The sequence below is a fragment of the Diabrotica virgifera genome, chromosome 5 (assembly GCF_917563875.1).
Source record: "Diabrotica virgifera virgifera chromosome 5, PGI_DIABVI_V3a".
NCBI classification, from domain to species: Eukaryota; Metazoa; Arthropoda; class Insecta; order Coleoptera; family Chrysomelidae; genus Diabrotica; species Diabrotica virgifera.
This window is the reverse complement of record NC_065447.1, coordinates 60,081,479-60,098,474: the sequence shown is the minus strand read 5'-3', so window position 1 is coordinate 60,098,474 and position 16,996 is coordinate 60,081,479. Positions and strand designations below refer to the sequence as shown.

Below are 16,996 nucleotides of genomic sequence, written 5' to 3'. Positions count from 1 at the left end.
GCTAAAGCATGGTTTTAGAAATATTGACGAAAAACGTAAAAAAACTACTAACTTACCGACTTCTCCCCCATCTCTCCCCCAAACCGGACGCTCAAAATGGTTTAACTTTTTACTGAACAATATGTGGACCATATATAAACCGGCAGATATTAACAGAAGTTCAACCACGATTTTCTAAGTCCTGCCCTTTGCAATACTGGAAGGTTAGAGAAGGTACTTACAATTTGTGGAAAAATCCACGGGTTTCCTGTGACATTTTCCTGTGAAAATTAGATTTTCTATGAAAAAAAAATTGGGAGTTGCGATGAATTTTTAAGTCCTGCCATATCCATAGAATAACAGGGCACTATCTATTTTATGAAGAAAATTTTTTGGGCAGGACGGTTGCAAAAGGACTAAGGGAGTATACAGATATACAAACATGTAATGAAAATAATGAAATTTTAATAATTTTCTAAGTCCTGCCAACTTAATAAATTAATCATATTTATTTCAAAATGACCAAAAAAAAAGTTGGCATGACGTCACCTAATGTTTAACTGCACTTGTTTCTTGAAAAATTCTGTATAAAATTTTCACTCTGGTTCCGTGATTTTCTAAGTCATAAAATAAATTTTGTTATAAAATAAATAATTTCAGTAGATATTATTCAAAATGGCAGGATGTTTAGTTACACCATTTTTACTATATATAGTTAAAAAATTTGTAAGAAAATTCGTGGATAATTACACGATTTTCTAAGTCATGCCATTTCGCACATATCTCAAGAAGGTTAATATAAATCTATTTTCAAAGAGGCAGGATGGTTGTATAGTTATTTCGTATAAAAAAATTAAATTGTGTGTCTGTAAAATTATTTCAGGGTGTGATACAAACATATTCATATCACCACAATTTTCTGAGTCATACCATGTCGAGTATGCTTAAAAAACACTAATCTAAAACCGTTTACAACTTGGCAGGATAACCGCAAAGATGAATAATACAAAAAATTAATTTGTATATCATTAAAACAATCGTATCCTATTAAATATTATTTTCCTGAATAATGTCTCGGAATTTTTACACACTTTTCAAATCTAATAGCAAATTGTAACATCTTTATTTTAAGTGATTAGATCATATTTTTATCTAAGTAAACGCAATAAAAGTAAATAAACAATTTTTACAATTTATTGGTTATAGTGGGGAATTTACCTACCCATTATATTATACAGGGTGTCCAGAAGCTCTCATAACAAACGAAAACCGGAGATTCCTCAGATAATTTTAAGAAAATTTAACTCAATTCACCTAGTTCAAAAATGCTTCCGTGGAAAGCTAAAGCTCTTTAAAGATGGCGTCTTGTAATTCATCATCGTCATAATTCAACCCGGATCTATCCAATGCTGGATATAGGTCTCCCTCAGTCTTCTCCATGCATTTCTGTCCTGTGCTGTCTGCATCAAGTTTCTGTCGATCTGTTTGATGTCATCAGACCATCTGGTTGGCGGACGACCTCTACTTCGATATGCTTCGTCTAGAAGAATCTTATCGAAGTCTTGTAATTAGTTTCTTTAAAATAGCTGCAGAACGCTTTTATTTGGAAAAACGAAAACTGGTACACTTATTTATCTTCCAGAGGTCAATTGTCAAATGTCAATTATCAATTGTCAATTTTTAGTACCGGTCATAGGGGTCCGTTTTGGGTACGGAAACGGATATTTTATCGAATAACTTTTCTGTCTAACTTTTAAGCATTTCTGACACTGGATTATTAAATTCTGGGATAGTTTTGTACTAAATGGTACATTTGCTTTAACTCAGAAGAATACGCAGTGTTCTAGAAAAATCGATTTGAAAAATTTTTCGTTTTTTGGTTTTTTGAGTTTAAAAGAATTTAGAAAAATTCTATTTAGGAAAACGAAAACTGTTTATTTCTCTTCCAGAGATGAATCGATTTTATCAATTGTGAATTTCTAGTACTGGTCATAGGCATCCGTCTTGGGTAGATCAACGGATATTTTACCTCATAACTTATTGGTCTTTAAATTTTTAGACATTTTTGAGAGTAGAGTATTAAATTATGAGGTATTCTAGTACTAAAAGTTACTCTTGCTTTAAGTCGGCAAATACACCGTTTTTTTTTATTTTTTTTTAATTTTTTTCAAATTCAAATAAAAGGTGTACAATATAAAAATGGTTGGAAATTTCATTTTAGTGCATAACATGCATCCAAAAGTGCATAAACGTGTCAAAATCAGTGTATTAAGGGCAAAATTTTGTTATTTGGGAGGTTTATGGAGTTACGAATACGCAAGCAGAACCGACCTCCGAATCACTTAGTGCACAGGGTTGCTGCTAATGCACGTCATCTGGAGTTTCGTGGTATATCGGCAATAAATTAAAGAAAACAGATTATTCGAGGGTTTTTGGGATGGCCGAACACGAATATGACATTACAACCGACCTTTGGAGCACCTGGTGCCCAGGGTGACTGATCTCGAATTTAGAGAGTTTTTGGAGGTCGATTCTGATGGCGTATTCATGTTCAGCAACCACAAAACTCCTCGAGTAATCTACTTGCATCACTTTAGTGTCTGAAAGCCTAGAAATTTAAGAATATGGCGTGTATATTAGTCACCCCGAGCACTAGGTAAAGATCTGTTCTAATGTGACATTCTTGTTCAGAAACCCCAAAAACCACCTGAGTAATCTGTCTGTATCAATTTACTTGTACTTCTGTGTATCGAGAACGATATCGGCAAATTGTTATGGAAGCTACCCACGCCTAAAAATTTGGGCACGGTACTTAAAGAAGAAGATCAATTTACTGCCGAAATTAATATATAAATATGGTACAGAAAATGCTGAACAAATAAAAAGGTACCATAAAATACCATTTTATTATAATACTAAAATACAGGGTGTCCCATTTCAGAAAACTCAGAAAATACTCATTCCGAGTTTCAACCAACCCCGTATACTAAAATTAAACATTTTGATATACTATTAATAACTGACAATAGTAGACTATATTAAAAATCGTTTAAACATAAATTAATAGAAGTTTGGATATCAAATCACTAACAATATGTATAGGGTGTGAGTGTTCCTACAAAATTAACAAAAAAACGTAATTATATTTTAAACTACCTCGTATAATATTTCAAAACACTATATTTTATTAAAGGGAACATCGAGTAAAATCCAAAAATGTAAAAATATACAGGGTATTCCTTTTAAAAAAACAAAAATTTGTGTCACCCTGTGAAAACGGGTAGCCCTGTATATTAGAAAATACTGTTAAATCATAGTCCTATCTGTGGCGCATGTTTTACCTAAATAACTTTTTTCGTATATCTTACGACAAACGAGTAATTGGACTTTATCACACTAATGCCCCACCCTGTATACAAAAAAATAACCATAAAACCATCCTGCCTCTTTGTAAATAGACTTATATTAAGATTCTTGAAACATGTGCCAAATGGCATGACTCAGAAAATCGTTGACTTTTTCACGAATGTTCTTACAAATCTAGGACTCCTGCCGTCTTACAAGAACCGTTTAACCTTCCTGCCGAGTACCGAAAAGGTATTGATTGTATTTGAGTATTATAACTTTTTAAAGGCAGGACTAAGAAAATCACGGAATTAGGGTGAAAATTTTTCAGCAGAATTTTCCAAGGGACAAGTATACTTAAACATTAGGAGACGTCATGCCAATATTATTTTTGATCATTTTGAAATAAATATGTTTAGTTTATTTAGTTGGCAGGACCTAGAAACTCATGAAAATTTCATGATTTTCCTTACATGTTTGTATACATATATACTCCGTTACCCCGTTTGCAACCCTCCTGCCCAAAAAATGTTCTTCATAAAATCGATAGTATCCTGTCTATCTACGGATATGGCAGGACTTATAAATTCATCGTAAAACCCTATTTTTATTTTTTGGGAAAATCTAATTTTTACAGGAAAATGTCACAGGAAATTTGTGGATGTTTCCACAGATTCTAAGTACATCGTCTACCCTTCCAGTATTGCAAAAGGCAGGACTTAGAAAATCGTGACTGAACTTCTGTATAATATCTCCCAGTCTAATAGAACAATTTGGTGTTGGAGGATAACTTTCACTTTGGATGTCTGGGTTACGCCATCTTTTGGATCAATTGTATCATACTATACGTATAAATAGTGTATTTTCTCCAGTAGAGCACATACTTAATTTTTTTTAATCCAAAGTAACTTGAGTAGAGTCATTTCACTACCGCATTACCAAATACCAAATATACTTTAGTTTTGTTAAAATAAATTAATTTATTTATGAAAAAATAAAACCACATATTTTTTTATGTTGCAGACTATGTCCTATGTTTTTTAGAAAGACTTACCACACGTATACCTTTAAACTTATATACAAATATTAAAAATTTAAAAAAAAATATGTATTATATTAATTTATAGTTATTATTTAAATATATTCTTTAACTAACAAAATTTAAAGAATTGTAACGAAATAATTGTAAAATTCAATAACTTCAATAATTCAATAATTCGTGTTTATAACACGATGCCGAAGAGAAGCGTCATGTGGGAATTGTGGCGACGTAGGCCACATTCGTCGTAATTGCAAGAAGATCATACAACAATTGGAAAACTAGAACAGGTCAACACCAAATCGAAAGGGCAACTGCCGACCTCGAGAAGTAGATTCACAATAATAACTGTTAACATTACGCCCTCCGGTGGAATTCATAACTTGTACGTCGAGGATTGTATCAATAATAAATGTAGATCGTTTTTGGTAGATACAGATGCAATAAGAACTATCGCAGGTCCAGAAGTAGTACGAGGCCATCTTAAATTTTCGCCTGCAACAGTAAGTCTTAGAACAGCGACTAGTGAGCTAACTGATATATATGGCGAGGCTATGTCAGTATCCACTGGCCAGACCACAGTTAAAAACCAAGTATTAATTGCCGACATATCCGACGAGTTTAGATTGGGATAGCTTGAACTCATCAAAAGTCTATATAAGAGAAATAAGAACTACACAATACATAAAAAGTTGAAATCAACAGAATTCGAAACAACTGAAGGACTAAGGCAGGGAGGTGTCATGAGCCAAACCCTTTTCAATATCTTTACGGATGGAATCATGAACGATTGTACACCAAAACTAAAGAAATTGAATTTGGTGGGGACACATAAAAAAATGAAGACAACATATCGGCGAAGAAAATATGGGAAGCCAGGATACAAAAGAAAAAAATAGAGGATGATCTAATGAAGATTGGGATACATCAGTCACGAGAATAATTCAAAAGAAGGAAAAAATCAATAACAGAAGCAAGAAGATTAACATATAACAAGAAACAATGGTCAATATTTGTACACTAGTGAAAATACGTACAAGACCCGACACTGAAAAGTAAAAGGGACTCAAAAGATTATAACTAAAATTACAGTAATAGGTAATTAATATAATTAAAACGTAGTCCTAGCTTAATAATTAATTAAAATCATTGTGACTAAATAAATCATCAATAAACAATTCTAGTTCTCGACAGTGTAATAATAGGTTTATTCCGGCAGTGATTTTTCTATACGGAAGTGCGAACAAAAGATAACGGAAGAGAAGCCATTTTATATTCTTCCTCTCTGTCCTAAGAAAAGCAGAAGAGCCCTAAACTAGACTATTCACAATAAACTTTCTCTGCTATTAAATTATTTAATTTAAACGGTAGTGGGGCGTTGCTGTAGTGGAGTTAAGGCCGAAGTATAACCTTGTTAGCCAGCACAACTGAGTTATGGTCTTATAATGCCGGGAATGAGAAAAAGAACCTCTCCAGGACTTCGGCACTCGTCAGTCTTCTCCAAGCAGGCGGTCGAGATGTTTTAACCCCGAGTTAAAAAATTTTTATTCATCTTTCTCGCGTTTTGCCATTTCTAATGATTTGTGCGTGTTTTCGAGGTGCAAGTCGCACAGTGCCGTATGTGTCACTTGGACAGCGGAAGATGGCGGTGGTGTAGTTCGCGAATACGTGAATGGGCGGCGAAGGGGAAAGAAGAGGATACGGTGGTGTGGGGTTTCGTCCTAATAGGGCCAGTCTGCACATCTAAACTTTTGCCAAACTATAATTTATATTCAAAAAGAAGTAGATGCCTAACTTCAAAGTTATAACTAATATCTATGTTGGATTAAATAGAAAATTTGTGTCTTATACATATTTTTTTTGATAAATTAGGACTACACTAAAGACATTATGAATTTTACGAAAAGAACTAGATTGTTATTAAATCTTTATTTATTTTTATCTTATAAAATAAAATAAAATATAATTCCATGAGGTAAAATTTTTATTTGATTAGAGCTAAGGAGGTTTCGCAAAATGTATTTGTTTTATCGGGATATAAAATAAATTTAAAATTATTTTATCAGTAAACGCAATGAAATTGAGACGAAAAAATGCTTCCTCAAATTAAAGAAAATTAAAATATTGTAATTGCTGATAGAATAAGAATTTTAATTTTAATTTTTTTGATAATGTTAAAATTTTATTGGACTAATCTCACGTTGTAATTTTTAATGCTTGTTTTATACAATGATTTTTTTCGTCGTAAATTCATTGTATTTACTGACAAAATGATAGTAAAATTATTTTAGCATATCCTTATGAAGCAAATAAATTTTGAAAAAGCTCGACATTAACAAATAGTTTCTATATGTATATTTATAAATTATTATAATATATATTTATAATTATTTACAACAAATTAACAACAAATACAGATACCGATTGCTCCGGATTATTTCTAATCAAATTAAGAGTTTATATAAATTTGACATTTAACTCCATTTGATAATATCAATAGTCAATTCTGATCAAACCAATCAAAAACTTAATCAAATATTTTGTTAAATGGCATTTCTTTATTTTAAATAAATATTTTCTACTGAAAGCATGGAAGTATGCGACGGAAAAGTCTCTAGATTATATACAATATTCTGGCTTTAAAATTCACAAATAAATTATTAATATTTAAAATAAAGTTTTTCTTGTAGAATTTTTTAATTGAAAAATGAAAATAATCATAAATGATATAAATGGATATACATTAATTTTGATTAAAAGTTTTCAATTTGTAAACACTAAACTATAAAGGACTAAAAAACATTTTAAAAATAAACACTTAAATCTTTGTTTCAAATGTCAGTTTAATTTTGTTAATATACTGCACGTAAATAATTTTTTAATTTAAGTTTAAGTTTCAATTAATGTCGACTATCAGCACGTGTATTTGGTAACTTCCAGCCCCTTCCAATCAAAGTCAAAATTTGACCAAAGTACCAAAAATTAATTACTAAATTAAATTTATTAAACAATTGGGACTGGGATCAGTAAACAAATTATATCATGAAACACTTGCTTAAAGGAAAGTACGGATAGAGGGAGCTATCAGCTTTCCAAAAAAATGTTAAAAGAATGCCTAGATATTAAAAATATACTCGACCAGAAAAAGAAGGAACAAAAATCTAGACATACATTTAAATCGATATAAACTGAATTAAATATAAATATTGTGTTTATACGGCATTAAACCACAGTTAATTGAAATGACAATTACATTTTTAACTAAAACTGTAACCTATTCAACAACTTTGACGGTTATATACTTTTTAACACAATTCTTTAATAATCATTTTCCTATCTTAGAGTGGAAATAGAAACGTTAAATTTTTAGTTAAAAATGTGGGTTAATCCCATATAAACACAATATTTAACTTAGATATGCCACAAAAAGCAGTTTCATAATATTATTGAACTAAATATATAAATATATCTGATAAACTACTAAAAAAGGACAAAGAAAATCTAAGGAGATATTTTAAAATGCATGATGAAAGCTGTGAACATTTGTGTAAATAATGAGAAAACATAGGTACCTCTCAGACATTGTAAAACATAAAGTGATTTGTCTATGATTTGCATTAATAGATTAGGGGCCGGTTGTTCGAACGCTAATCAAAAATAATTATTATCAAATATTTAATTACTGTCACAACTGTCAACGTCAACTTTGATTGGGTTGCTGAAAACATAATTATTGATTACAATTATGAAATTAGTTAATCAATTATGTTAATAATTGTTATGCTAATTGATTAACTAATCTCATAATTATAATCAATTACGTTTTCAGTAACCTAACCAAAGTTGACATTGACAGTTGTGACAGGAATTAAATATTTGATAGTGATCATTTTTGATTAGCGTTCGAACAACCGGCCCCTAGATTAATAATTTTGATAAATAATAGAATAATCAAGAGGCAGTTTTAGAAAATATAATAATAAAATTTATTCGTGACTTTTGGACATATGGAAACCAATTCAAATAAAACAAACCAATAAAAAAAGCTGCTGATATTGCAATTTTTGTTTTTTTTTATTACTAATTGTTATTTAGGTATATGAAAAGCAATGCGTTAAATTTGTGTTTTTGCAATCATATACGAGTAGGTAAATAACATGATTCGAAAAACGGGTTTATTGTCAACAAGACTTTTTGAATATAAATTTGAAAAAATCTTGGAAACAGCCACATAATTAAAAAATATATATAAATAGTAATACATAACAAAATACATAATAAATTACAGAAATTTTAATATTCTTCTGAAGCTATTTTCTTGTTATGTTCTAAAGCCACAACTTGAGTTTGAAATTAAGTGTATTTGACTTTTGACTTCCACTTCGGAAATCGTTATCAAATTGTGGCTTATTAATTACAGAAATTTTACAAACTTGCAATCTTACGCTGTTGCGTATTCCATGCCCGATTTTTTAAAACGATAATCAATCAAATAAATACAAACAAATAAATATTGGTTTTAACCCTTGTGTTTAGATTTTCACAATGACTTTGAGTGTGCAAGCGTAAACTCACAAACACATATTTTTTCTATTATTTTCTTTTAAAATCATAATTTTTTAAGATAATCTAGAATAAATAAGTATTTTAGCTATTTTTTATCAAAAATAGTATATAGAAAATTATCTACAATTTGTATTTTTGTTTATCAGTAGACTCAAAATAGATAAGCTAATTAAACTACTTTTTTTGTAATTGTGGTTTATCTAAAAGTAAAATTAAATATTAAAATGACTAATATTAAAATGTAAAAATTACACAAAAATGTAAACCAATGTATTGATGAGCCTTTTAAAAATAAGAATAAGAAAAATGCGAATAAGAAAACTTTTCCAATATGTAAAATAGCTGATAGCATTAAATTTTTTTAAACACTATTGTAACAAATACATATAAAATATTGTAAAAAACATTGTATTTAATAGAATTATTGTAAAAATGTTTTATCTTTTATAGCAATTATTGTAATTAAAAAAAAACTTTTCTTCCTATTTCCGTCGGAAGGTTTATTGAAAATTCATTGAATTTGTGTTTTGAAACGTGTAATCCACAGTGTACTTATATTTGTTAAATTTTAATTTATTTTGATGGCCTATAGCTATGGGTACAAACTGTTGCTAATAATATATAAAACATTGTTTGGGTGCAAAAAAAATATTCGCCAATTGTCAAAAAGTAAACCTAAAATGTTTGAATTTTTTAAATATTATTCCTATGTAATACATATGATTAAAAAAATATGTTTTTTCAGGTAGATATGGCAAATTAATATAAATACTTAAAAACTAATACTTAATAAATACTTAAAAAAATAATGTCATGAAAAAAGATAAGAATATTGTTAGTGGTCAATATAATGGAATGTGAAATAAAAATATATTATTCTACTTCTTAATAACAAACAGATACTGAAAATACCCCCTTTGATCTTTCTTTGGTACACAGCAAGTTAATCCAAATTTTTAAAATATTCTTTGAAATGTGCTAGATATTTTTTATTCTTGCATAGTCTTTAATTAGCATAAAGTAGATGATAACATAAAAATATGTATACAAAAAACCAAATTATATTAGTCCGAAACAATTATATTACCTATCAAAAGATAGGTACACGTGCAGATATTGACTCAAAAGTTTGATGAAAAATATAGAGGGAATAAAAATTCAACTATTTAAAAATTATGTTTATATTGAATTAGCCACAGTTGATTGTGATGGCAATTACATTCTTACCTAAAAAGATTTGCGGTTTCGACTTTTACTCCTGAAATCGTTTTCAAAAAAATAATAAAGAAAAGAAATTGTGTTAAAAAAATATAGGTAGGTATACCTAACCGCCAAGTTGGCAAAATATATATTTTTTTAAACACAATTTCTTTTTGTTATAAATTTTTTGAAAACGATTTCCGGAGTCGACATGGAAACATCAAATATTTTTAGGTAAAAATGTTATTGACATTACAATCAATTGTGGCTCATCCAATATAAACATAATATTTAACTTAGAAATTTAACAAGAAAACAGTTTCAGAAACTTATTATTTAAAAATATAAACTAAATCTGAGGCTATGAGAACGAAAAAGATGGAATTGAAGTTAAAAAGGAAATTAAATATCAGAAACCAAAGAGAGGGTATAGTTAAAGAAAATAAAAATGAACAAAAACGTACCAATATTGGGAAGGAAGGGAAAGAAACAAAAAAGTTGTTAAATTTAACAATATGAGTTTTATTAAAATAAACCATTATTGATTTGTAAAACCACTGCTAAAAAAATAAATATTTAAACACATGTTTATACTTACTTTGCAGATTCATTGACGACGGAAACATAGCCGCTCTATGCACATCTTGCACGTGGGATCGCGACCCCATAACAGCACATTGCGACCCCGCAGTAACAGGATGGTGTACCCCCATGGGCCCCCCAGTACCAGGATTGTAAGACCTGGCCATGGAAGCGGCGGCAGCCGTATACCTGTATGCTGCTTGAGACATCTGACTGCAAGAAGTCAGATCCCCATAAGAACACGGCATGTTAGTCAAGCCGGTAGGATCCATGGTAGTACCTTGCAGGCATGACGAATCGAAGCTGGCTTGGTTAAGGTACGAATAGTCCATTTTGGCGCGAAATCGTCGAAATTACCACGCGGCTGGTGTTATGGACCAAAAAAAGGGGTGCTATTTCTAATCGAATAAAAGTTTTAATATTAAATTATGACGCGGTTTAGATTCACGAGAGTTTTTTAGAAACACAACAGTGACTCTCAAGTCTATGACTGAAATCAAATGATAAGCTTAATTCAATAACGACCAAGTTTAGGGGAGGATCGGAAAAACTCAGTGTGCCGGGAAAATGGGGATGAAATCATGAAAACGGGTCGTAGGATGCTGTGCGAGCGGGCGGAGCTAATGCCATGACAACTACTTCGGCGAATCGTTGCCGGGCCTCGTTTGAACCCTCGCTAAGGGTTGGTTGGAGGCTGTGACGTCACGGGGGTGAGAAGCACGCGACCGTAGGGTTTGTGGGGTTCAGTTTCTGTGACACAATCGCACATATGAAGGGAATATTAAAATGTTTCTTGGATGTTGAATTAAATTTGCATTCTGATCTTATCTGTTTTCCTTTTAGTGTTTATATATCAACACTCAACAGTTGTAGAGGTGTGTGATTTCTTGTTTTTGGCGGATCGAAAGTCATTTCGAGAGTTTTAAGGATAGGAAGGAGGAAAGTAGTTTAATTATATCGTAAAATTTGAGATAATCCCGATCGTTTATAATTTTTAGTAGGGTCATACTGAGCATAAATTTTATAGGGGATGATTGATTTACTACGTTTATAGATCTACAAATTAAATGGAATGGCCTTTAAATTACGGCGGCCAGTAACTCATGATATTATTTTTTTATTATCCGTACTTTAAACTCTTCTAAAACTATAATAGTTTAACCCATTATATGCCAGCTTCATATTTATAGATCACTGACAATTTTATTTTTGTCAACCCTTAAAACTGTAGTAAACTGAATCATAGTTATTATTTTTGTTGTATTATATTTCCAATGTCCTTCTAATGTAGCAGTTATTTATGTACTTAGGGTGTTATTAAGATGATTACGCCCGGAGAGCAACACAATCGAGCCAGAGGGCCTCTGGCTAGGGGGATAGATGTTGCTCTATGGACGTAATCATCCGATAACACTAGTGGTACGTACATACAGGATTTTATTTTTTACTTTACATAATATAAAAACTAAAATTGAGAGGTTTTTACTTTTATTTGTTATCTGTCTATGACAAATTAAGTGTTTGAAGTAGTCTATTATAGTTGTTATTGTCTATAATTAGCTTGTATAGTATATAATTAGATTTATATTCAGTTATGGATTAACCAAAAAATTGTACTTTCAGTATTTATAAAGATTGTTAAGGTTAAAAAATATTAGTAGTGGAGTCACTGAAGGTGGATATGAGCTATTACCTCCGATTTCGTTGAACCTCCATCGATTTGCATGAAAATTGTTGAGTGGTTAGAGGATATCTGAAGGAACAAAGGTGACATGGTGCCAACTTGCGCTTTTACCTTGGGGGTGGATGCCACCCCTTGTCATGGGTTAAAATTATTTTATTAAAAATAACCCCATAATTCGATAGAGGGACAAATTTCAAGCAAAATTTGTTATATAAAGTTATTAAAATAAATCAAAACTTTTTGAGTTATTATGGATCAAAGATTTTAATTTTTCTTGAGAAAAATGCATGTTTTTAACCAATTTTTCATCAATAGCTCAGAAAGTGTAAGTTTTTACAAAAAAGTTATTCTTATCAAAATTGAAGCTAATAAAAAATGAAATAAACCTCTTACTACAAAAACCTTTTAATGTTAACTAAAAGTGAGTTATAGGTAATTGAATGTATATTTTTTTCGGCGAGTAAAAAACTCTAAGTATTCAAGCTGAAATAACAGGAAACTGATGCATTTATAACATAAACTTATTAAACATTTGTCAAAGTACTTAAAAATATCTATCAAACGAGCCCCCGAACAAGTTGATAGCATTAAAATTTATGCATCAAATTTTTTTTCAAAATTTATCTTTTAAAAATTTTTCCAAAAAATGTTATTGTTTTTTTTTTATAAACTTCATTTAGTTTTACGATATCAGGTTTATCTAAAAACAGTTTGAAAGATAATTCCAAGGGCTATTTAAGCACGTTGAATCTAATCTTTTAAACCCCTTATTTTTTTTTAAATAAAAGGTTAAATGACCCCAGTTGCATGGTTCCCATAGCAAAATTTAAGATTTAAACGTTTCTATCTCGGTTATTTGTTACGCTATAGAAATAGTAAAACAGTTAAAATATTTGGCACAGAAAAAACTAAAATTGGGTTACATAAAATTTTTTACGTATATTGGTATTTTTAAAGTTATTATCAAAAGAATATGAGAATTACAATAATTTTAAAAATCATGATTTTTTTAAATGATATCTTTTTTTCAAAAATATGCATTCTAAACCGGTCAAAATTATTGAAAACATTACTTATGCTAACATAAAAAAAATATTATAAGGATTACTATAAATTTTAATTTTTGTGGAAATGGCGTATGTTTTATTTTTCACTTTTTCCTAAAAAATTCGAAACGGTTGTTTTATTTTCATTATAACTTGCTTAATTTTGACGCTATTACCTTGTTCTGAAGCTCATTTGATAGGTATTCCGAAGTACTTTGGCAAATGTTTAGCAGGAATATTTTATACATTGCATCGTTTTCCCGTTATTTAAGCTTGAATACTTTTGAGTACTCGTCGAAAAAAATACATATTCAATTGTCAACAACTCACTTTGAACTAACATTAGTTTAGTTCTTTATGTGAGAAATGTATTCAATTTTTTATTATCTTCAATTTCAGTAATAATAACTTTTTTGTAAAAGCTTATAGTTTTTGATTTATACGTGAAAAACCGATTCAAAACATGCATGTTTTTACGAAAAAATAAAATCTTTGGTCTTTAATAACTCAAAAAGTGTTGATTTATTTTAATAACTTTATATAACAAATTCTGCTCATAATTTGTCCCTCTATCGACTTATGGTATTATTTTTAATAAAATAATTTTCACCCCCGAGAAGGGGTGGCATCCACCCCCAGGGTAAAAGCTCAAGTTGGCATCATGTCACCTTTGTTCCTTGAGGTATCCTCTAATTACTCACCAATTTTCATGAAAATCGATGGAGGTTCAACGAAATCGGAGGTGAAAACCTTCAGTGACTGCACTATAGGTAGTTCTATAATATTTACTTCTTTGAAAATTGTTAAAAACTTAATAAAAAATAACGCCTAATTATTATACCCTAGCCTAGGATATAACAAGTGTGCTTATGGTAACCGTATCCAAGGTAAAATAATGCATTAATGCCAATTGTACATATTATGGGACAAATTTGCTAACTTCGTTTACATTAACACATTTACTAATAACAGTTTCATATCAATCCTTTTTTTATCGTTTACTGGATTATTCTTGTTCATGAATATATCTATAGACCAGGGCGGATCTGTAAAAATATTAGTACATTTGGACGTTGAGAGGTGACTCAAATTTTTTTGCAGAAGTTGCTTGAAAATAACTCAAATAATAATATTTGAGTTATCCTCCCTCTCAAAAAGGTCCGGAACATTGTTTAAATAATCAAAATGTCAAAAAATGAAGGAAAAATTCGATTTTTTTCTTCATTTTTTGATTATAACTTTAAAAGTGTTCATTTCCGAGAAAAGTTGTACTGACATAAAAGTTGCATAATTAAATTTCCTACAATATAAAATTGGTTAAAAATTTAAAAAATATTCACCCTTGTTGCAAAAAAGCAATAATTGCGAAAAAACTATACAAAAACAAGTATTCGCATTTTACGTTTGTTTAACCATTTATGCTACACCTAGGACCTTCATGTTTCACCCAGAAAAACTTTATGATATAGTAAAACAATACTGTAAATTTCATTAGGATCGGTTCAATAGATTTTGCAAAATAAATTTTGCAATCCAGATTTCGCAAAAAAAATTCGTTTTTTTAAATTGTTACAGGACTGAAAATAAAGCAGATAGCAAGTTGAAATTTTTTTTTCATATAGAAGTGTACTGTACCTTTTATTTGCAATTTGCAAAATTAAAATCGATTAACTGCCGCGGCGTCAGAAATTTTTTTAAATAAACATTAATTATTGGTGCTACGCGCAGGACAGCGGATAGTTTGCTCCGATCGGGCATTTCAATGACCTTTGATTATGATTGATACATTTGAAATTTTATTACATTTCAATATAAATAAATAAATTTGTTTATTGCAAAATAAAAACACATACTCTATCCTTTGAAATAACACTTTTTCTAGCAAAAACTTTCTTTGTTCATATATTTTAACTTAGAGAATAAAAGTTTATTATTTTTAAACATATGTAATTGTTTAAACAATATTTCACCAACAATAATAGAATTAATAATAGAATAAAGAAAATAATATATTAGATAAAGATTAGAAGAAATTTTGGTGGAAATCAACTTGTGTGAATCGAACACCGCTGTCCTGGGCGTAGCACCAAAAATTAATGTTTATTTAAAAAATTTTCTGACGCCGTGATAATTATTCGATTTTAATTTTGAAAATTGCAAATGAAAAGTACAGTACACTTCTGTAAGCAAAAAAAAATTCAACTTACTATCTGCTTTATTTTCAGTCCTGCAACATTTTTAAAAAATAAATTTTTTTTGCGAAAGCTGGATTGCAAAATTTATTTTGCAAAATCTATTAAACCGATCTTAATGAAATTTACAGTGTTGTTTTACTATATCATAAAGTTTTTCTGGGTAAAATATGAAGGTCCTCAGTGTAGCACAAATGGTTGAAAAACGTAAAATGCGAATACTTGTTTTTGTATGGGTTTTTCGCAAGTATTGCTATTTTGCAACAAGGGTGACTATTTTTTAAATTTTTAACCAATTCTATATTGTGGGGAATTTAATTACGCAACTTTTATGTCAGTACAACTTTTCTCAGAAATGAACAGTTTTAAAGTTATATTCAAAAAACCAATAAAAAAATCGAATTTTTCCTTCATAATTTGACATTTTGATTATTTAAACAATGTTCCGGACCATTTTGAGTGGGAGGATAACTCAAATATTATTATTTGAGTTATTTTTAAGTAATTTCTGCAAAAAAATTTGAGTCACCTCTCAACGTCCATCTCAAAACAGATGAGCCCTGGACTACTAGTAAATATAAATTTTTGAATTGTCATTATAAGTTTTATTTTACTGATCTATAAATAGGGCAATGGTACGTAGCGATATCAAAATTTGCAGCATTTCAGTATTCTGTTGAATCTGAATATCTGCATAAGTTGTTGGTTTTTTTAAATATTTTACATTTGCATAAAAATTTTATATTTTATCAAATCTATTTAGGAGAAATTATTCCGCAGAAACTAATATTTTTGTGAATATTATTTTGGATAATAAATATAAAATACACTAAATGAAATGATTGTGAAATAATATGGACATAACTCATTGTAGCAATTTATACGTGGAGAGCTTATTCGATTCGGCTACAACTTTTGGAATTTTTGTGGAAGAAGAGGTTTCTGTTATAATGTTGACTTTTATACTGGCAAAACAATCCCCACAACTTATTGCGGATATTAAATTTAATCTTATGATCAAGAGTAGTCATTCAAAGATTCATAGATTGTTGTCATACAAAGCTGAAACATATTCACCTAAAGCGCTCTTGATATCTTCTACATCCAATTCTTAATTTTTTCATATACAAACTTGCTAAAATACCCAGCGTAAAGTAGGTATTAGCTACGTTTTTTGAAGTTATATTTCTTTAGGCGCGACTGAGTGAATTTTTATTATCCTGGGCGCATGCGCACACAGACAGTATGCTGTTAGTTGCTAAATCATTCAAGTTATGTACGTATCCGCGCAAATAAGTTTTAAAAAGAATATGTTAGTGTTTTTAGTAAATATATTTATTATAATCTTTGTGTCTTTGGATTT

At 29.8% G+C, this 16,996-nt stretch overlaps 1 protein-coding gene across 1 annotated transcript in view; it reads right to left on the bottom strand.

The window, feature by feature from the left end:
* The window catches only part of LOC114330801 (paired mesoderm homeobox protein 2B-like), a 74,375-nt gene extending 63,332 nt beyond the window's left edge, over positions 1-11,043 (bottom strand). Inside the window, exon 1 of the mRNA XM_028280211.2 lies at positions 10,728-11,043. Within this exon, the coding sequence (XP_028136012.1) occupies positions 10,728-11,043 (316 nt within the window). The remainder of the gene's footprint in view (positions 1-10,727) is intronic.
* Between the last annotated feature and the right edge of the window lie 5,953 nt (positions 11,044-16,996).